General features: G+C 46.9%; 1 protein-coding gene and 1 non-coding gene across 2 annotated transcripts in view; both read left to right on the top strand.

Moving 5' to 3' along the window:
- Nucleotides 1-21610, top strand: part of LOC8051271 (pleckstrin homology-like domain family B member 1) — a 462041-nt gene that overhangs the window by 23590 nt on the left and 416841 nt on the right. Inside the window, exons 9-12 of the mRNA XM_040207523.3 lie at nucleotides 4025-4162; nucleotides 6741-7076; nucleotides 16357-16467; nucleotides 17007-17117. Of these exons, the coding sequence (XP_040063457.2) occupies nucleotides 4025-4162; nucleotides 6741-7076; nucleotides 16357-16467; nucleotides 17007-17117 (696 nt within the window). The remainder of the gene's footprint in view (nucleotides 1-4024; nucleotides 4163-6740; nucleotides 7077-16356; nucleotides 16468-17006; nucleotides 17118-21610) is intronic.
- On the top strand, nucleotides 7595-7676 carry Trnaf-aaa. The gene has a single exon. It is a non-coding gene; the product is annotated as a tRNA-Phe (tRNA).

Raw genomic sequence — 21610 nt, 5'->3', positions numbered from 1 at the left:
TTTTTTATGACGTTTTATTGCTATAATCATCACGCGTGTGTCATTGCGAGTTACTCAAGAGTAGGTTTAGGTTACTCCGGCGGGTTACCACGTGGCAACTCGGAGCAGTAGCGTAAAACGAGGGTAGATATTAGGGAGTTTTCGTAGATCGTTTTCGCCGTCCCACAAGGCCCTCCGTAACCCGCTACGATAGCGGGAACTCCACAGTCAAGGCTATCGGCGCGCAGGCACAGTAAAAACCTTAGCGGAGGGGGCAACGCTGTCTACGAAAACTCCCTATTCAAATGCCAAGGCACGAAACCTCTACCCCTGAAGTTAGAGCGCACTTTGGAACACGGCTTATATGACCATGGGTGCGCTAGGCTTCAGTTGGCTTTGTGAGGTCGTCGAGTGAGGTGCGGAACGCCGAACTACTCTTCGTGTTTCCACGAGTTTAGTTCGAACCACTGATCTGTTGGAACGATAATGACACTTTCAAAAGCCAAGAATAAGTTCTTGCAAGTATTTCTGAGATCATACGCGACTGAGTTTCAATGCTTTGTGGCTTCGCGGTAAGCTGACAAGTATGGATTCTGTACCATGTGCGCCTGTGATGTGTGAGCGTTTCGCATGGCGGCAAGCTTGACATCAAGATACACATCCCTTCACGAAAGCATCAGAACCATGCTCGTGCCGTAGAAGGGCAGGGCACCACTGGCAGTTTACTCCGAAACAACTGCGAAGACAGTGTGATTCGCGCAGAGTGCTTCTTCACAAAGTTTCTTGTCAAACTAAAAAAAAAAAAAAAGTTCCCCCCTCTCTTTCCCCCCCCCCCCCCCCCCCGGATTTGATTTCTCCGAACTTGGCAGGTATGGAGGGGCGTGAGGGGTGTGAGTGAGTGAGGGGTTTGAGGGTGGTGAGTGGCGTAAGGGCGGTGAGTGTTTGAGGGGTGTGATTGCCATGAGTGCGTGAGGGACGTGAGGGCTGTGAGGTTCAGTGAGGGTGAGTGAAGGGCTGAAGGTGAGTGTGACTGTGAGGGTGAAGGTGAGTGAGGGGCTGAAGGTGAGTGTAGCTGTGAGGGTGAGTGTGAGTGAGGGGCTTAGGTGAGTGTGGCTGTGAGGGTGAGGGTGAGTGAGGGCGACCTAAAATGCTGACTTCTGGTCATGTAACAGTGCTTATTAAGGGTGTCTAGCGACCAGGAAAACGGGGGAAACTGGGAATTGTCAGGGAAATTTTAATTACTGGGAAAAATCAGGGAATTGTCAGGGATATTGTCAAAAAGCTAGCCCAGTCAGGAAAAATGAGCCGGAAATGCCATCGAGTGCCCTGAGCAAAGACTTGAGGACTTGGGGGCAGAAAAATAGGCAATAAATTCTGCTTAGAGAGAAGCACAGGCTCTGCTCACCCGATGTAGAGTGTGCTACCCGATGCAAAGGGAACAGCTGACAAACCTAGTCCAAGCCTTGGATTGGATTGGATTGAGGGCACGAAACTAGTCTAGATTCAGTTAGAGCTACTAGATTTAGTAACAAATCGGAAAGCCGCGTACCCCAGTCCAATCCAAGCCGAAAGTATCCGAAAGTGTCCATTTGGCAGCCATGCTGCCATTCGGTTATTAACAAGGCGTGTGTAGTTGAGCGTCGTGTTTTCATCGTGTTTCTGGAAGTGGCCTCTTCACTGACGATGTCGGCAGCAAGAAAGGGCTCATTTAATCCGAACTGGACGAACCCGAATATTTTGGAATATGAAAGTTGGATTAAGCCCGTGCAAAATGATCCTCACAGTGCTCAATCTCAATACTTTGTGTTCTAATGGTCTTATATACTTATCCACCTCTACAGTGGTCAGGGGTTTCACCTGAATTTGTCAGGGGAAACCTGGAAAAGTCAGGGAATTTCAAAATAATAATTTGCTAGACACCCTCTTACACATTGTTCGAGTGAGCTTCACAGTCATCTGTGGTTTTAGCTGCAAAGAACTGTCTCGCCTTAGAGGACAGGTTTGAATTAACTGGACACTGTATCTTCCAGCTTATACTTCAATCGTATCAAATTCGTTGCTTACGATGGGCCAGCTGAACAAAGATTACACCACACACAGACAGAAAACACTATTCACACTGCTTTTAACCTTCTTTTACCGGCAGTGTGAATGATGATATTTTTTGTGTGGGGTGTAATCTTTGTTCAGTTGGCCCATCATAAGCAATGAACCAACTAGCTCAGCTGAAGCCTGTGACATGGTATCAAATTTGCTTGCGTGCAATTCTGAGATACACCTGGAAAACTTAATGTCTTGCATACGAAACAGTGATAGCAGTCTATAATATATAATAGTGTGTGAATATTAAAATTTTTGAATAGTAGTTTTTGATAATACGCTATTCGATATTTGCTTTGAGATGAACTGGGATATGCATACTTTTCAAAGTGTTCATTGCCCTGGTTGAGCTTTGTTGAGTGCGCTTCTCATTGAGCATTTGTGCTCTGCAAGGAAACAGTACCTGCAAAGCTCGCGGGTCTCGCAGGTACTGCTTTCCTGTAGTGTAGAGGTGCTCAATGAGAAGTGCATTGTACGGGGCTAACTTTCCGCGATTATGCACAAGTATATGTTATGCAGCAGTGCCTTGACAACCCGCATTCATAATTCATGCTTTTCTTTGGTCAAATAAGAAATTGGAAAAAAAATGTGCATGTACAGTCGTCAACCAATTCCTCGGACATCAATGTTTCGGACCTAAAGAAGGAACCGCGACTTACCCGATAGAAATAGTGCATATTCACGACCAATGTTTCAGACAGCTTGAAGTCTGAAAGTTAAATTTTTCGGACAAAATTGTCACTAGCAATCAGCGGGACACACCACCTAGAAGCCGCCATATTAGATTTTATGTTGGCTGCACATGGATTGGTTTGATATGCCAGTGCTACTTGAGTCCTGCTTAGTCCTACTGCTAGGTGACACTATGCTATGGCTTTTGTTTTCTCTAGCTGCGTGTCATTATCATCATCATCATTGTTAACATTTTACTTTGTTCATTCGCCTTTCTGCAGTCGTGGATTTGTGCCTCTCATCTCGTCTCGGTGAATAGTGTTTTCGGACTTCGCTGGCATGGACGTCATGGCTCCATCTTTTCTTCCGCTGCCGCAAAGTGTTGCTATGAAGCGCGGAAAGTGCTCAATCATAATGCTAGAAAAGAAGGCAGCGATTCTCAAGCTAATAGAAAGTGGCCGAACGCAAGCAGAGGCGTAACCTGAAGCAAGGCACTATTGACGGCTTTTTTAAGCCCACTTAGATGTAATAAATTCAGGTTTTTTAATCTGGTTGTTTTTCGGACTGCTCTATTATCCGGATGTAATTTTCGGTCCCTGCGAAGTCTGAAAAATTGGTCGGCGTCTGTAGCAAGCAGATTTGTAAATTTCCTTGATTGGGATAGCCATGGCAACATTGCTTTGCAAATGCCACAGTTCATAAATATAGTTATTTGGCCAAAACCACTATTTGCTTCAAATTCGCTTTGAACTCAAAATTTACAATTTTGCATATGCCTAGTATATATATACATGCTAAAGGCAATTTAATTTAAAAACTTTACATGGCAGCGGGGGACGTCATTTTTAAAAACTGCCTAGGACAGAAAAATGCAAAGTCCATTTCTGAGAGCAAGCACATGCTAGGAAATGAGAACTCGCAAAGTAGCAGGTTCAAGACCGAGGTGTGTGACCGTAAGAGATGCAAACTTTGCGTTCCTTTCCCGCTGGAGCGGCAGCCTTGGCATGGCTTTCCTTTGGAGACGCTATGCGTGACAATGTTTGTGCCGTCGAGGCATAACATGCATATCAAGTTTTTCGGTGCGAGATCTCCACAAAGCAACCCACAATACATTCTGCATTACCAGTGTCTTTGCAACAATAGTGTAGGAAAGGTGCAAATATTTTCTCGGGTTAAAATGTCTCCAAAGTACTCATCCGACCCCAGGATTGGTTTACAACAACATGGGTACAAGCACGAGAATATTCAAAAACAATCACTTGTGAAATTTCAGTTGGAGCTGGAGCATGCCCTGATCACGGGAGAGCTGACTGACGCCCAGGCTTGCCAAAAGTCGGACTATCTTGTCCTGGAGAATCTTCAAGAGGAGGAGAGGCGCCTGGCCAAACAAGCTGAGCTAGACCGAGAGCAGGTGGGTGTGACTGCCGTGCAAACCTTTACACCCTTTGAACTTGCCCTGTACAATCATGTATGCTCTTCCGAGTTTTCTGCACACTCATGTACTGGAGTCCCTTGCTTAAAAAGCATTAACTTGCCAAGAAGTCACTCTTTCTCTGCATCCTTATTGCAAACACGAAGAAAGCTGGTAGACATGGAGGCATTGTTAATTTTTGTTTTCATTTTACGCTGATTACCCAAAGCTATCCAGCTCCAAAGTTCTGGTAGGTGCATTGCCTCTTGGCCAGGTAGAGCATGTGTACTGTGCTGGTTTCAGGGTTACTTATTTGTAAATGCAAAGGGTATAACTTCATGAGATGAGACGTTCATTGGTCTTTTCATTTACATAGAAGAACTGTCATCTTAACATTTTTATAAAAGGGCTTATGTTTGTTGCTGATTCCTAGCGAGCTATATTTCCTAGTATTATCTGAGTTGGAATCAGTAGCCAAATATTCAGGTATGTAGGTCAGGTCAGATGCCGTACACAACTGGATCCTTATCATGTGCCCCTTTTCTTTCTCAGAGGTCACGCTTTAACTGCTTGAGTCATTAACTTCTGACATAATCTTTAAAAGAGGGAGGGGCGATACAGTAGGCAGTCTGCAGGACTGTCTCAATTCTGTCCCTTTAGTCATGCAGGGTTGAGGTGGCAGAGGTCAAAGGAGCCTGTTCTTTCTTGAAGACGATAAGCATGCTTCAAAAAATCTCAACGCAGGTTCACGGGATAAGGATGAGCTTAAATCACCGAAGTAGTGTTTTCCAGATGCATAGTGGAAATCACTACTATGTGATGCGCTTCAAAGACCCCAGCCTAGCAGTTGTACTGCACTGGCTAAATTTTTCATCTACAGTGGCATTGTCGCCATACCTGAGAGGTAGACCGACTTTACGCTGTCTAGACATGAACGTCAAATTTAGTTTTTGGTGGTTGAGGTAGGTCAACCCAAACGTAAGCATAAAGGCCCGTTCACACACTCGTGACTCCTTAGGACTGTGTGCCTTAAAACCTCTTAAAATCACTTATGGTGAGAGAGTATGCTAGCCCACTGGTGCCATCTATGCTGTGATCCTGGAACTGCACTAGAGCAAAAGTTTTGCAGTATTTGCAGCGTCAAGTGTACATACCACCTACTACAGATGATCGTTTATAACAGTGGTTCTCAAATGGGGATCTACAGACCCTTTGGGGTCTCTGAAGGCCTGCTTAGGGTCCCTGAAGCCCTCGAATGTCAATCAAGCTAAGCAATAAAACTTTTTTTAGAGCGCAGCTCTTAGGGGCCCGTCGGCGTCGCCGTCGGCATAACCGCGAGGCCACGTGTCCCCCCCAAGGTCACGTGACCCCCTGAGATCACGTGACCTCCCCAGGTCATGTGCCCCCCTTTGGTCACGTGACCCCTTGAGATCACGTGACCCCCTGAGGTCACGTGACCCCCTGAGGTCACGTGACCCTCCCTGAAGTCACGTGACCCCCCTGAGGTCATGTGACCCCCATCCCCCCCCCCCGAGGTCACGCGACTCCCCCCCGAGGTCACGCGACTCCCCCCCGAGGTCACGCGACTCCCCCCCGAGGTCACGCGACTCCCCCCCGAGGTCACGCGACTCCCCCCCCGAGGTCACGCGACCCCCCCTCCCCCGAGGTCACGCGACCCCCCTCCCCCGAGGTCACGCGACCCCCCTCCCCCGAGGTCACGCGACCCCCCCTCCCCCGAGGTCACGCGACCCCCCCTCCCCCGAGGTCACGCGACCCCCCTCCCCCGAGGTCACGCGACCCCCCCTCCCCCGAGGTCACGCGACCCCCCTCCCCCGAGGTCACGCGAGCCCCCCTCCCCCGAGGTCACGCGACCCCCCCTCCCCCGAGGTCACGCGACCACCCCTGAGGTCACATGACCTCAAGGAGTCACCTATCCCTCAGTACGCTTCCATCCTCCTCCTCAAGAGCTGCGCTCTAATCCGGCGTTACAGGGAATTGTAAACGGCTTTCTTTTTTTCTTTTAATTCATGGCATGGCTACCTTACAAAGCTAAATACATAGGCCGAAGTATATGTGCCAAGTGAGTAATACTGATTATTCGCTGTTTCAGAGCTTTGAAGTTAAATCAAAGTTGACTTTTGCCACTGACTGTCTAATACCACAGCTCTTCTCCCCCCCATTGTGGATGGGGTCCCCCATCACTTCTGCAAATCCAGAAGGGGTCTGTGAAACATTAATGGATGAGAAGCAGTGGTCTATTGACAAAAGATTTTTAAGACAAGAAATAAAAGAAAGGACGATGTGCGAAAAATACAGAAAACATACGGGACTGCCAAGTGTTCGCGGCTACCCGACAGGTGGTGCAGTGGTCCTGCATAAGATTTCTCTTTTTGTATAAGATATCAAGAGGTCATCAAGGCTCACGGTCCTAAGCAGTCGCAAGTGTGTGAACTAGCCTTTCAGTACTGTGATCGCAACGTGAGGGTTCTCAAATCGGATTCCAGTTACATTAGAGTGATGGATCCATGCAGCGTCTGTACACTGATTCCTTTCCTGGCGTACCGCTTTCCCCCTTCAGGAGCAGCTGCAACTGCAGGTGTCGCGCGGACGCATCGACAAGTGGGAGCGGCTGACGCGGGAGCTGCACGAGGTGCTGTCTGAGGAAGGAGGGGAGGGGGAGGAGGAAGGGGGAGACGGGAGGAGGGTGCTGGGACCCAGGGCGGAGGCCTCTTTTCCCCGCCGGCAAGAGCTGGAGGAGCGCTACCGGCGGGAGCTGGAGAGCCTGGACGGGGAAAGGAGGGCCTTCGAGGACCTCGAGTTCCGGCAGCTGGAGCGGGAAGCCCGCAGAGAGGAGGAGAGAGAGGCACTTGCACACAGGGCAGACCGGGTCAGGGCTGCCCTCGCGGACAGGCAGGTGGGTCGTCTCCCATTACGTGTTGCCCGCAAAAGCTCCGGTTAGACACTGGGGTCGATCGATTTACCGTGTTTGCACGATTCTATCGCACACTTTTTTCGCCGGAATGAGTGCCTAAAATGACGCGCATTACAATCGAAACTGAAAGCCAAAGCTCAAAAGAAAAAAATGACCGCATCCCCACGTGGTGAATGATGTTGATTGGGGCGAAGCTCTGGTGGTGCTTATCGGCGTAGACGCTGAGCCGCAGCATGCCGAGCCTTTCGTTCGTTTTCATCCATGTCAGAAAAAGAATGTGTGATATGGAACGTGGTTATGTACGCATTTGAGCATTTGACCGCAGCGCCCTCTCGTCTATAAACGTTGAGCCAATGCATGCAAAGTTTAACTCGATTATTTACGCATTTGACCGCAGCGCCCTCTCCTTTATAGACGTTGAGCGGCTACATGCAACGTTTCATCCATGACATTCCCAGCTCTTGAGTTACTGCCACATATCAGAGCCCCCTACTCGTCGCGCAGTCGTGGCCGAGTGGTTAAGGCGATGGACTAAAAATCCATTGGGGTCTCCCCATGCAGGTTCGAATCCTGTCGACTCCACAAACATTTTTTTTTGCATCATTTCTTTTTTCTTTTTGCCCTACACGAGCACGAGTACGAGCACCAGCGAGATCGATGTGAGCACGGATGCCGGATGGACAAGGCTAGACCCTAAGGAGCTTCGCCCCTAAAACGCAATACTCGGTATAAGGCAGCTACTAGCTGCCTTATACCGAGTATTGCGTTTTAGGGGCGAAGCTCCTTAGCCCAATCGCCTTCGTGACCGTTTGTTTACTTTCGCCATTTTAAATATCTGTGTCGGGCATTCCTTCGCCTTTGCGGACTTGCGTCTGCCGTTTTAAGATGAAAAAACAAAATAAATTGCACTAGGAGGCTTTATTTGAACGAAATGTTATCATGCTGGCAGGAAACGATAACAACGGAGCGACACTGCGTGGCCTCGCAGTCCCAGCGACCCAACGAGCTTGCGAAGTGTTGTTTGGAAGACATCCCTCTAATAAGCGACGGTCGCGCACTCGTACAAGCGCGAGTAGCATGGTACCTCAAACACTTTAGACGAAAGCAAGGATGACCTTCTGCGGTCTGTGGACGGCGAAGAACCATTGCCAGATTCCGAAAATGGCGACTTGTGCGCGGTATTTATTTTTTTGTATTGGCGTGCGTTTCATAAAATAGGTTCTATGAGGTACGTGTTCCAAGTCCATTCTTTTACCTGCGCGGTAGAATCAGCAACAATTAAATTTTTGAATATCTGGGAGCTATATTTGCCTGCGTGTAAGAATCGGGGGCGCGTTAGAATCGTGCAAACACGGTAACCCGCACCAGCCTACACCGGTGCGGAAGGGCATGTCTTTCAGGAAAGTGCGGGGCAGTGACCTCTGGTATCGTAAATTGAATACGATGGTGTGTGCTTAGGGCAGCTGGTGCATGAGGTGTAGATAAGTTGAACGTGCTAACTGCGGAGTGTCCAGGCCAGTTTTTTAGTCACGGCACTTGGAATGATCTGTCCCCCGCCCCCCAACCCCGTGCAATTCCAACCGTTTGGAGTCTCAATGCGGGTGCACTGTCCCGTCATTTGCTAGCACGAGCAGATACATCACGATCGCCCCGCTTGCTGTTGTGTCTTTTCCTGTGTTGGGAGAAGCGGCCTTCAGCTTTGCAGCAATGTGGTTAACTTAGGGACAACGTTACAAAAGAAGTGTTGAAAACTAGGCTAGTTGGTAGTGTTTTCTTTTATAAAACAGAACACACCAGAAACAGGAAGAAAAGAAGACACACATGACAGATGAGTGCTCGGACGTAATGTGTGTCTTTTTTTGTCTGTTTTTCGTGTGCTTTGTTTTATAATGTTACAGAAGTTAGTTCAAGGAGCAACACAGACTGATATTGGGCAAGGCTGGGACCAAATGAACAACTTTCTGGTAACATGGCTAATGCTTTACCATGAGCCATTTTTTTAACCTCAGTCATGACACGACAAATGCAATGGCTTGAGGAGAGCTAGTGATGGACCGAGTCTGCCAAACTTCAGATTCAGAAATAAGAAAAAGTACAACGTAGACTCTAACCAATTTCTTCAATGTGCCCGACGTTTCGAAGCCAGCTCGGCTCCTTGTTCACGGGTGACTGTATATGGTCCCAAAGGTAGCAACCTGTCGTCGTTTTCTTCTCTTCTCTCTTAGCTTTGTTTTCTTCTTCTGTTTCTGTGTGTGGCGCATTTTAGTCCGTGTATGTAGCTGCTTGGAAGCGTTCCGGTGGATCGGTTCAGGTTGTTGCTTGTATTTTGTATGTGCCAAGATTCTATTAAGAGCCGCTTCCTCCAGTTTCTTTCTGTGTCGAGGATGGAGCTGCAGTCAAAGCCAATGGCGTGGCCGGTCTTCTGAGCATGTTCCGCCAGCGCGCTGCCTTGGATGTCATTCTTCTTTACGTCATACTTATGTCTACGCAGACGTTCGGGAAAGTTCTTTGTTTCCCCCACATAAGAGGCGTCGCATTCGGCACAAGGAATTTGGTAAATCAGGCCTTGAGCTTTTAGAGCGCAGCTCTTAGGGGCCCGTTCCCGGCTTGAGCGGCGTCGCCGTCGCCGTCGCCGTCGCCGTCGGCGTAACCAAGGTCATCCCAAGGTCACGTGACCCCTCCAGGTCACGTGACCCCTCCCAAGGTCATCTCAAGGTCACGTGACCCCACGTGACTCCCAAGGTTACGTGACCCCTCGAGGTCACGTGACCCCTCCCAAGGTCATCTCAAGGTCACGTGACCCCAAGACCCCACGTGACCCTTTGAAGGTCACGTGACCCCACGTGACTCCCAAGGTCACGTGACCCCTCCCAAGGTCATCTCAAGGTCACGTGACCCCAAGACCCCACGTGACCCTTTGCAGGTCACGTGACCCCCAAGTCACGTGACCCCTCTGAGGTCACATGACCCCCGAGGTCACATGGTCTCCTCCCCAAGGTCACGTGACCCCCAAGGTCACGTGACCCCTCCCAAGGTCATCTCAAGGTCACGTGACCCCAAGGTGACCCCCACGTGACCCCCCTCCCCGAAGTCACGTGACACCCCCCCCCCCCCCCCCCCGAGGTCACGTGACCGCCCCCCCCCGGAGCATATTAAAGAATGAGGGGAGGAGGAGGGGTCTACCCTCCCCTCAGTACCCTTCACTCCTCCTCCTCAAGAGCTGCGCTCCAATTCGGCGTTACAGGGATTTGTAAACGGCTTTCACTTTTTTTCTTTTGGTGGACGATCCTTTGGAAGAGGAAGAAAATGGCCCAGAGTTGAGACAGGTTTATGCGTAACTGCAATGCCGTACGGTCTCAAAACGCGGGCTAGGACCTCGCTCGTGCCATTGAGGTACGGGACGCACATGCGGCTGGAGGTGTTTTTGTTCTTGGATGTAGGAGGGTGACGAAGTTGTTTGTATATTTTGTTGACAAATCTCGTGGGGTAGTTGTTTTTCCGAAGGTCTCGCTTTATAATATCGACTTCCATCTTAAGTGACTTCTTTGTTGAGCAGACCGTGAGGGCGCGTCGAAAGAGCGCCGACACTACAGAGGATTTGTGAGTTGTAGGGTGGTCTGACGAGAAATTTAGGTAGCGACCGGTGTGCGTTGCTTTCCTGTATACTTGGAAGGATAAATGGTTCCCTGTTTTTTCCACTGCCACATCCAGAAATGGAAGGCACCCGTTAGACTCATGTTCAACCGTAAATTGAATGTCTGGATGGATAGAATTGAAATGTTTGTGAAGGCGGTCGACTTCGCTGGACTTGGCAACACAGAAGCAATCATCCACGTAACGCAGAAACAGAGTCGGTGTGGGAGAAAATGTGCTTAAGGCTTTTTGCTCGACGGCTTCCATTGTGAGGTTGGCTACAGTGACGGACACCGCGGCACCCATGGCTGTGCCACTACTTTGCTTGTAGTAGCGACCAGCGAAAGAAAAGTAGGTGTTTGTCAGGCACAGCTTTAGTAGCCGACATATCTCATTCACCGAGAGGTGTGTTCTTTCAGGTAGAGTCGTGTCGGCCTTGAGTGCCGTTCTGACAACAGACACCGCGAGTCGAATGGGAATACTCGTGAAGAGAGATACCACGTCGAATGAAACAAGGCACTCGTCGTCGTTCAATTGCAGGTCCGAAGCGAGTTCGATGAAGTGGGCAGTGTTCTCGACATGTGTGTTGGTCTTCCCCATGAGTGGAAGAAACAGACGATGGAGATAGTTTGACAGCGCTCGTAATGGCGACGTTGTAAAGTCAACTATGGGACGAAGCGGAATGCCACACTTGTGTATTTTTGGTAAGCCGTAGAACGCAGGAGTCGATCCGTTTCGGCAGATAAGACTAAGGTAGAGAGCCCGAAACTCCGGATATTTGTTGAAGACGGCGTAAAGCGCTTTGTTTAAGATTCCATGAATTTTTGATGTCGGGTCTTTCGGTAGCATAATGTACGCTTTGGTGTTCAGAAGTGCGTGCACCTTCTCCTCATAGTCTGTGCGGTCCATCACCACTGTGACATTCCCTTTGTCATCAGGAAGAATTACGATGCTGTTGTCTTCCTTTAGCTTCCTGAGGGCGGACTTTTCTTCTGTGCTATAGTTCAAATGCCTCCTCTGGTTTACCTTTGAAAGTACGCCGATGGCTTTCAAGCGAGCTTCTTCGCAGATGCAAGGGTCTAGTTTGTGTAAACCCTCCTCAACGGAAGCTGCCATAAGTGCGAGAGGAGGATGAACAGTAGTGAAGTTAAACTTCTTTCCTTTCGCCAAAACTAGTGTCTCGGTTGGGGAGAGTACCTTCGAAGAGACGTTTTTGACGAAATCCTTGTTCAAAGTTTGGGGGGTCCATCCTCGACACAGCTCCATCTTCGACACAGAAAGAAACTGGAGGAAGCGGCTCTTAATAGAATCTTGGCATATACAAAATACAAGCAACAACCTGAACCGATCCACCGGAACGCTCCCAAGCAGCTACATACACGGACTAAAATGCGCCACACACAGAAACAGAAGAAGAAAACAAAGCTAAGAGAGAAGAGAAGAAAACGACGACAGGTTGCTACCTTTGGGCCCATATACAGTCACCCGTGAACAAGGAGCCGAGCTGGCTTCGAAACGTCGGGCACATTGAAGAAATTGGTTAGAGTCTACGTTGTACTTTTTCTTATTACTTACCTAACCAGGCGGAGTTCCGCCGAAATGTTTACATTTAAGTCAGATTCAGAAAGAAAGTTCGGCAAAGATTCGTAAAAAATTCAGCAAATGTGTGCACATGCACGAAAATGCGACAGGGCCATGGATTGCAAATGGACGCCGCGCAGTTGTGCGGTTACCACTGTACGGTGTAGTACAACCAGCGGTTACGGCGAGGTGTGGAGTAGGCAATACGGTAACTGTGCGTTTGTGAGCCTTTGCGAGTGCGGTTATCTTCAATATTTTCTGCCTCAAGAACAGGAGATGGATCAGTAATTTACGCAGTCCACTCCATATGTGACAAATGCTGCGGTAAATTCTGGATTACGTGATTTTCATTTGACCTTTCTAGTGATGCATTGAGGTAGTTGAAATATTGACTGACAATACTTTAAAGCACTCCTCGCAATTATAACAGTCCTGTTTTTGGCTCACAAGTACTATCTAAGCTCGTTAAACAGACCTTAATTTTGACCAAGATTTCGGTCTGTTGTAAGAGGAGTATGTTGTATGCAGATGTGAAGTTGAGTCAATGGAATGTAGAGGAAACCAACTGAACTTCACAAATCGGTATGTTATATCCGAATTTCTGTTGTAACCAGGTCTGCTGTAATGATAGATTGTAGTTTGTGCCAAAGCAAAAAAATAATATTGCTTTTAATTAGCGTTATTTTGCAGTTTTCATGTATCTGCATAAAACTAAACACAAAACTATCATGTCTCGACGTTGCACATCCAACATTCCTAACTCTTCCCATCTTCCTAAACGTCCATGTGTCGTAACACCAGCAAACGGCATTTTAAAGGTTAAAATTGGGACGTTGCGATTATGGGACAAACACTTTCATGCAAAGCTGACGTCTAGTGACTCAAATAAAAAAACAGGCATACTATTTACAATAATATTGTTATCTCTTCTGGTGAAGACTCAGCAACCATTGCCTTTGTTTTTGCGCACAAAACGGTGACTCCCAGAGAAAGTAAGAACGCAGTGTTATTGCCTTTATTTTAACAATGTACACACGCTTGCAGGCTTGCCCTGATGAGAGCAAGCCTGCAAAACCGAAACTTTCATGGCATGAATCATGACTGCGCCTGCTACTACCTAACCTCGTTGTCGCACCACTTCTACAAGAAGTCACTGTAATATTGCCAGTAAACACAAAAACGACACTGGTACAATTGTCTTGTGGAATATCACCTTATTTAGTAATAACTGTATTAATATGCCTTACATGTTGCATTTAAGTTAAAAATAAACAACATAAAACCTTCTTTTGCAAGAAAAAAACTAAATATCAACATTAAGTCTGGTAACAGCGTATATTTTTTACAGCAGAGCTGTTAAGGGCTAGTTTCCTCAAAAGCGTGTCCGCCGGAATAGAAAAATTTGACACCAAACTCTGGACAGCCAACGCCATCTATGAGCGACTGCGGCAACCAGACAACTGGTTGCCGCCGTCGCTCATAGAAGGCAACGACCTTTCTTTGGAGGAAGAAGGGCGCTAGCGGAACAAGCGGTGACTTGTGCAGCAGCGCGAATGGTTCCACAACCGCCGCGAAGCCTCTATCGCCTAAAGTCCCACTGCGTCGAGCGCTTCAGATTCCCTTGCGAAAAAGAGCAGATCACTCGCCTGAAAAGCCACCGTCGAGAACAGAAGCTATAGCTCCGCTGCTCTTCTTTCTTCACCAGAGTGGAAAGGCTGAAAGATTGCCGAATCTTTGCCGAATCTTTAGAAAAGTTTGGCTTTGCCGAATTCCAAGACTTGTCGCCGAATTTTCGATACGGCAATGGTTCGGCCCATCACCACTTTCCACGCTGGCAGTCTCAAAGACTGCTCAACCCGACTCATCAGTCTGTGCTCGGCGTTCACAGTCCCAAGGATTTCTGTGTCACTTTTGATAGGAATGGAGCAATACCTTCAATTTCTTTTCATACACATATTAGATGAAAAATTCAGGTAGTTACACAAGACAGTCGAAAGCCTGTCTTGTCTGTTTGTCTTTAATGTCCCTCTTTCCTTATCGTAAAAAAGGTGCCGAATATTTTAGCTAATTTTACAGCGTGCCCCAGGATGGACGTGAGTTCTACCGAATATGAAAAATGCCTGGAAGCGAAGATAGAGATGAAGCAATACGCCTCGCAAGTGGGCTCATTTTTGTCTTCTGCGCATGAGAAAGGAAGTAGCGGTGACGGCAGAACGCCGAGACCTGATTGGCTGATCGCGACCCCCTATCTGAGCGTCGTCTGCATGCTCCTTTGCAACGTCGTCTGCTTGCAACGTCGTCTGCGTCTATCTTACCTTTCCTGCGACTTTCGGAAGTCGAGCGAGCTCGACTTTGCCTTTCAGAGAGGGCAGACGAAATAATACGAGCGGTACATTGTTTTTGTCTAACAACTAGCAGACGCGCATCAAGGAGGGAAGTCAAAGGACTCACTGGCGAGGCGTCCCGACTCCCGAGGCGCCGAGGTTTGTTTGCTAAGAACCGAGAGTGAGGGTGGTTAGTGTCCGCAAGTTCCCTCCCAAATAACTTTTTCCCTCCTTTCGTGTGCGGCGAGACTCCTCACTCTTTAACGGCGTCGGCGGGTTGGCGCAGTTAACGTCGTCTGCTTTACGTCTGCTAGTCAAAGCGGTGGCTGCTTTACCTTTCCTGCGTCTGTCGGAGATTCACCGCTTTTTCACCGGCGAGAGTCACCGTTGCCTCGGAAAACAAGGAGATGACAAGAGGAAGAGATTGACCTTTTAATCTAAAATTGAGGTCAGCGATCAAAGTATAAGATGGGAAGGGTTCACAAGGGTCGCGCGGGCATATTTCATTCAGCACGCCAGCCGGTCGTGGGCAGACGGTCGCCGAGTCGGAGTGCCTTCTAGGCCTATCTGCCGTGCTCGCTTGGTCGTTGTCGGTGGAATCGTGGCCGTTGGAGCTTTTCCCGGGTGTTTGTGGATCCAGCGTTCTTGTTCGTCGTGGTCTGTTTCAAGTACTTTTACTCTTTTCTTGCTGCTTGAAGTCGGGACGCGTGAGAAGCGCAGGTAGAAAAATAAACGTCCGTGGGTCGTCGCGACCGCGACGCTGTCGGCCATGCTGATTTGATCGTAAGAAGTGCGTAAGACAGCTTTGGAGCTGTCGTAGGATTTCGTCGTAACCTGCGCAAAACTTACGAAAATTTCGTTTCGTGAATACGAATTTGTTCTCAAGATTTGTCTTACGCATATTTTTGGCGTAAGATCGTTTCGTGAATCTGGCTTCTGCACTTTCGAAAGTCGCAGGAAAGGTAAGACAGACGCAGATGACGTTGCGAGCAGACGACGTTGCAAAGGAGCAGACGACGCTCAGATAGGGGGTCGCGATCAGCCAATCAGAACTCGGCGTTCTGACGTCACCGCTACCCCCTGCGCAAGGAGCAGACGAACTTGCCCTCCGCATACACAATTTAAAAGTTGTTGCAAGACAAGATACGTCATTTTGAATGATAATTAAGGGGTTACCAAAGGCCACCAGAACCTTCCATATATAATTGAGGCAAACAGACTATCGACAAACTGAAACCATTCTGGTGCAAGCCATCCCTGTCTTTCGAGACATTGGGAGGAGTCAGCGCAACCACTTGCATGAGACCTTAGAGGCTTTCTAAAAGCATGGGAAGTGCCACCTGGCCCTCTTTCATTTGTATCGAATAGCTTTCTGGCTCTTTTGCCAGTATGCAAAGTTCTGTGATATACGCCGCATAGTGCAGCACAATTAGCATAAGCAATTCCCAGTTTTTCCTGACCGACTTTGCTAAAAGTTTGTAATCATAAATACTACCTTGCTGGTGCAGTAGAACGGTCTCAAGTGGAGCAATAAAGCTAGGTAATAAAATTTACTCTTCGACACTGAGTGCTAGAAGCAAAATGCGAAAAAGGAACATTTTATTTGTGTTAACTATGTTGCAGTGAGTACAGACCGAAATAAGCTGCTTTGCATAGCTTCAATAGTATCATGTAAAATTTATTCAATGTTTCTGAATCACTGCATTCTTTTTCCTCTGCTGCAGCTAAGAATTCGAGAGCTCATGGAACAGCAGAAGACAATCGCCATGCAGATCGAGCAGGAGCAGTCAAGTTCTGACATTGACAAACAGCTGATTCATGCACAATTGCTACAGGTATGCGGTTCACTGTGATACGAATACACTACACATTGGATGGAGAGACAACTGTACAAAGGGGCTAAATAATAAGAACAGTGTATTTATTAATAATGTGCTTCGAACACTAATACATACGAAAATCGATTATTAGAAGATGTTTCCAATTTATTTCATATCCAAGCTAGTGTAAAAATAAATGTCTTGGCAGTTCACTTTGTCTTTCCACTTTTTCCTTTATAGTAGTACATATCTTCCCTTCTTAATAAAAAAAGAAAATGGAGATTGCTCAGTGATTTGCTCACACTTTCGTTGGCTGTTCTATCATCTCTGTATGTTTTCTACTGCTAGCTGCATATGAATCTACGATTACAAAGAATTTTTGCAAAAAATTGGAAGCACCTAGATACGCACAAAAATCAATAACACTTGGTGTAAACTAAAAAAAACAAAGGTACTTGCGATACAACTGTTGGCATTCTTTCTGGTTGCCTATAATGGGTATTTATCAAAGGAATTGATTAAATTTTCATGGTTTGGTGGTGATGTGTTTTCAGGAACAGCGGAAGCTGGACGTCCTTGACCAGCAGCTGAGGCATGCTACCCGCACTCCCCAGGACGCTTCTCTAGACTCCAGCGATGACAGCAGCTCTTCAGAGTCGGAAATTGTAAGTCCCTCATAGTTTGTCATCGTTACTAAGTGTAAAGCTGCAACCGAACTTGCTTTTTTTAGGTTGAGTTGAAAGATAGATAAGGAATCGGTGACCAAGTGTGTTGGTATGTACTGTAGCTCTGAGCACATAAAGCGAAAGCTTGTGCTTTAGAACTTATGCATACTGTGTTCAATCCCCAACCCTGACCGTTTCAACCTGAATGAGCATTCGTTGTGCAGTCTTGTATCACTACCACGAGATGCACGTTGGCTAGCAGTGGTAGTGCACTGGCTAAACTTCTCATCTACAGCAAAGTTAGCCAGCCCATTGGGACTGACTAACTTCCCGCTGTATAAACGAACACACAACAGAAAGATGGAAACATAAAGTTATAAATAAATATTAAACTGCAGCTTTGTTATTTTAGGAATAATTGCTACTGGACGATTGAGTTCTCCTGAGAAAGGACATGCATATAAGCACACTCGATCCTGCAAATGCAATTTCATTTTTTTCTTCTGTCACATGCCAACTGGTAAAAGGTTTCAAAAATGAATTACATAATCCCGTAGCCCACATATTTAACAATCAGTATTTATTTAGCATTCACATACACACATGCGAACAATGCAACAAATCCACATGCGCATGTTCATATCTGCTGCCACTGGTTTTCAGCACCAATTCATCCACTTGCAACTCCGAATTGCTGTGTAAGCTTCTCATCATGCTATTGAAAAGACTATGTACAGCAGACCCTTTTAATTCAAACTCCAGAAAGCCACAAATTTTGTTTGAATTATCGGAAGTTTGAATTATCAAAAATTCACATAAATATGATGCAAGATAAAATTATGATTTACTGTATGGATGGCTACACATGCAAAGCAGATATTTTATGATTTTCTCTACACAGGCCTACTAATCATAAGCAGCTATACCACACATGAAACATTGGTGAAATGTATGGCATAAGCTTATTCATCCCTCAAACATGTTGTTTATCGTGGACTGTTTAGAGAGCACATGACACCTCAAAACAAAATTAAGTTTGGTCTTCCTGTGAAAAATTCTATTGTGGACTACTCACTGCTCCTCAGTGGTGTTGCAATGGAATTGTTTTGTGTTGAGACCCGGCCACGTCCCAACATCTGCTCTTTTTTTTTCTCTCTCTTCACAATTCGGCGGCCGCTTCAAGAATTTAAAAATGGGTTTTTTCGCCTACTAGCAGGGCCTATCGCGCTTGTTACTTCAGAAAAAAAAGGCCTTTTTTTGTGCTTCACGCACAGCCAATCATGCTTGTACTTTGTCCACCACCGGTTCTTTCTAGGTCAAATTAACCAATATTGCATTATTCTGGATCGAAATAAAGTTTTTTTTTTTATATAAAAATGTATGGTCTTTTACAAGACCTCTGAACAGAGGCGAATTAAACGGTAAGTCGAATTAGTCGAGGTCGAACTAACACAAGTCGACTGTACATTGAAAACATAATGGGACAACCAAACTTTTTAATTTGTTTGAATTACGTACCCAGAAGTACAAAATATCTATGTTTAAATTATTGCGAGCTTACTGTAGTAGAATGTTGGAGAGATTGGATCAGAAGAGGATTAAGTATCTTCAACGTAGGGTAGCTTAGCAATGTAACATAAACCTTATAAGATTTCTTTAGGGACAGGTACAGGATACTTAGGGTTATTCACTTTGGATGGAGTGTTTCTAAAATTTTTTGTGTCTCTTCAGTTTTTATCGTCTAGAAATTAGAATATATGCACCCCTGAGAGTGGGGAAAGAAGGGACAACATGAATCACGCTTTGTTTTTGAGCTAAGAGAAACACTCCAAATGGCAAGTTCCAGCCATACCACTCATACAACAATGCACAGTAAATGTGATGCTCGCACATGGTACCTGAATGTCTGCCAGATGTTTGCCGAGAGTTTGTATGAAAGTCCTACGGGAGGTAATTTATTTTTAGTTTAGAAGGTATTGACAATGAGGCTTGGATTTTTTTGAGGGCCAAATTGTTGGCTAGATATGTTTCATGTGGTGTGCTTTGTGAAAGTTAGGAAGGCCAAATCATGCACAAGAGTTTGCTTGACCGAGTTTTTGCGGTCGCTTACGAAGAGAGAACACGCTGACACCGCGAGTGAGGTGACCCTAGCTGGGACAGTGGCATAGCAACCGGGGTGGCCGGGGGGGGGGCCGTGGGGGGCTGGGGAGGGGGTGGGGAGGGCCGGGGGGGCCCCGGTTACCAGGCATCCCAGGCACGTGGGAGGGTGCCACCTCTGGCAGAACCCTGCACCCCCCCTCCCCCCTCCCCCCCTCCCACTTTGCCCTTGCTTTACTGGTTGGCTGCGATATCAAGGAGTGAAGGGGAAGGGAGGGGGGCTACAAAAGACATAAGGGCCCCGGGTACTGGATGGCCTTGCTATTCGCGACTCCAGCGACCTATAGGGGGCGCCACCACCAAACAAACATGGCGGCTGAGTCCAGGTCGCGTCGGCTCGGCCGGGCCGCCTGAATGGGTGGCGCGTTCAATTTAACAAATTTTCTTTCGTTGAATGCCCAATTTTATGGGTATTTGAACTGAGACAGTTAAGTGTAGCCGGCGCGTATAAACTTGCCGAGCATAGCTTTGTTTTGCCGGTGTTTTTCTGTTTTTTTTTCATGTCAAACTTTCGTTTCGGAGACTTCGATCAAAACCGAAACTATGGGCTCCGAGAAACGGTAATAGACTCTAATTAGTTTTGATCATCTAAGGAAAGCGGCGAGGGCTACAAAATTGTTCCACCGAGAGTAATTTTTAGCTAACTCGCATGCCTCGACCATGCGACTTATCTGTCCGCAAATGGAGCTTTTGTGCCTGTCCGCGTTTCAAGAAACAGCTCCAGTCGTGTGCTCGGTCAAGAACACATGCTGCAGGAAAATTACAAAAATTAAGCAAGCGCTTCTTGAGCCAAGCAGCATGTCAACTCGCTGGCGCTTCACTAAGCAGCTGATACTCGTATTTCAATTCAGGTTTTAGTAGCAATCGAGAAGGTCATTTTAACGAATATGCGGATTATGTATCATATTACGTACTATGGTCCCACTAAAGCGATATTAGTATATTCTTCGGGTTGAAATATGAACTTAGTTAACTAACTATTATGTGAACTGCTGAATAAAAGTATATTTGACAGACAGAGATATACTAATTAAACTTAGCCAAATGGTTGTAGCCGGTAGAACGGAGACGAATGCGGACAAACTGAGGAGAGTCTTCATCGGAGATTCACTCAGACCTCTCTGCATTGAACCTGACTTCGAATCCTGAACGGATAAAATGAGTATTTTTTGTGGCCGGTCAACCTGAGCAATGTAGACGTATACTGCTGCTGGCTTCGACAGGGGTTATATTATAAATATTGGAGGCGCGATAGATCCTAATGACGTGACAGCTTCTAACTTTGCGAGACGCGTCCCCCACCTTTTGAAAGCAGATATTTTCCCTCGTTAATCATACGCAGCGAGCAGGTTTTCTGAATCAAGTAATTGCGAAATTAGCCCAACTCCTTCAATGTGTTCCTTTTCGGCGAAAAGCCGCCAAGATGAATAGCAAACGCACCGGCCGGCGTTAGTGGCTCAAATTAACTTGAAGCTAATCGAGCACAACCAAACTCAAGGAAAGCAGCTATCGAACCTTCCCATTCACTTGACTGCAACATTGGTGTTCCCTCCAGTGAAACACTTCGTCTGTCGACCTCAGTCCACTGTTCTACATCCTTATAAAGAAACCAGTTATCAGTTACCAAGCAGTCGTCAATTTGAATGTGATTAAAGACAGACGAGAAATCAAAACGTTTTTCCGTGATTCCTCTTCATCCAAAAAATTGAAAGCACGCGACCGTATGTTGTGGAGTAAACGGGCTCTCAAACACGTGATGGAAAGAAACAAAACTATTGAGGCTTCACCACACTAATGAACACTCAGGCAAACTTAAGAAATTTTCGGACCTTCGTCAAATTACATTGCTAGCCCCCGCGCCGACAGCACGTGTCCGCGAAAGCCATCAGAGCCGCGGCGGGGCGCGGAGCGACCTGGACCGACTGGTTCCCGGTTTTCCCTCTTGGAGGCGTCCGTTTTGCTGGAGTCGCGAATGCCACTGCCCTGGGACTGCATTTCACAGAGCGAAGTTTTTGCAGTATTTGTGAAATAAAATGTATGTAGTAGTACTGTTCGTGAAGAATGGCCGTTTATAACATTGTCAAAAGTTTTTTGAGCCAAGAAAGAAAGAAAAAAAAAATAAGAAGTTTACGGAGATCCAAAGTGTTGCATGGCCACCTGATGGATGGCGCCGGTGTTTTTTCTCTCTCTCTCTCTCTCTCTTATTCTCACAGAAAGCCATATACATTTGCACATTGTGTTGTTGTGGGTTCTTTTATATGTTAGAAATGTACACTCGCTGGCAATAAGAAGGTGAACGCCGGACCGTCCACCGCTCCGTGCTATCAGCGCCATGA

Source organism: Ixodes scapularis, unplaced genomic scaffold (assembly GCF_016920785.2).
Source record: "Ixodes scapularis isolate PalLabHiFi unplaced genomic scaffold, ASM1692078v2 PGA_scaffold0__279_contigs__length_252992795, whole genome shotgun sequence".
In the NCBI taxonomy this organism is placed as follows: domain Eukaryota; kingdom Metazoa; phylum Arthropoda; class Arachnida; order Ixodida; family Ixodidae; genus Ixodes; species Ixodes scapularis.
This window is presented reverse-complemented; position numbering and strand designations above follow the sequence as displayed.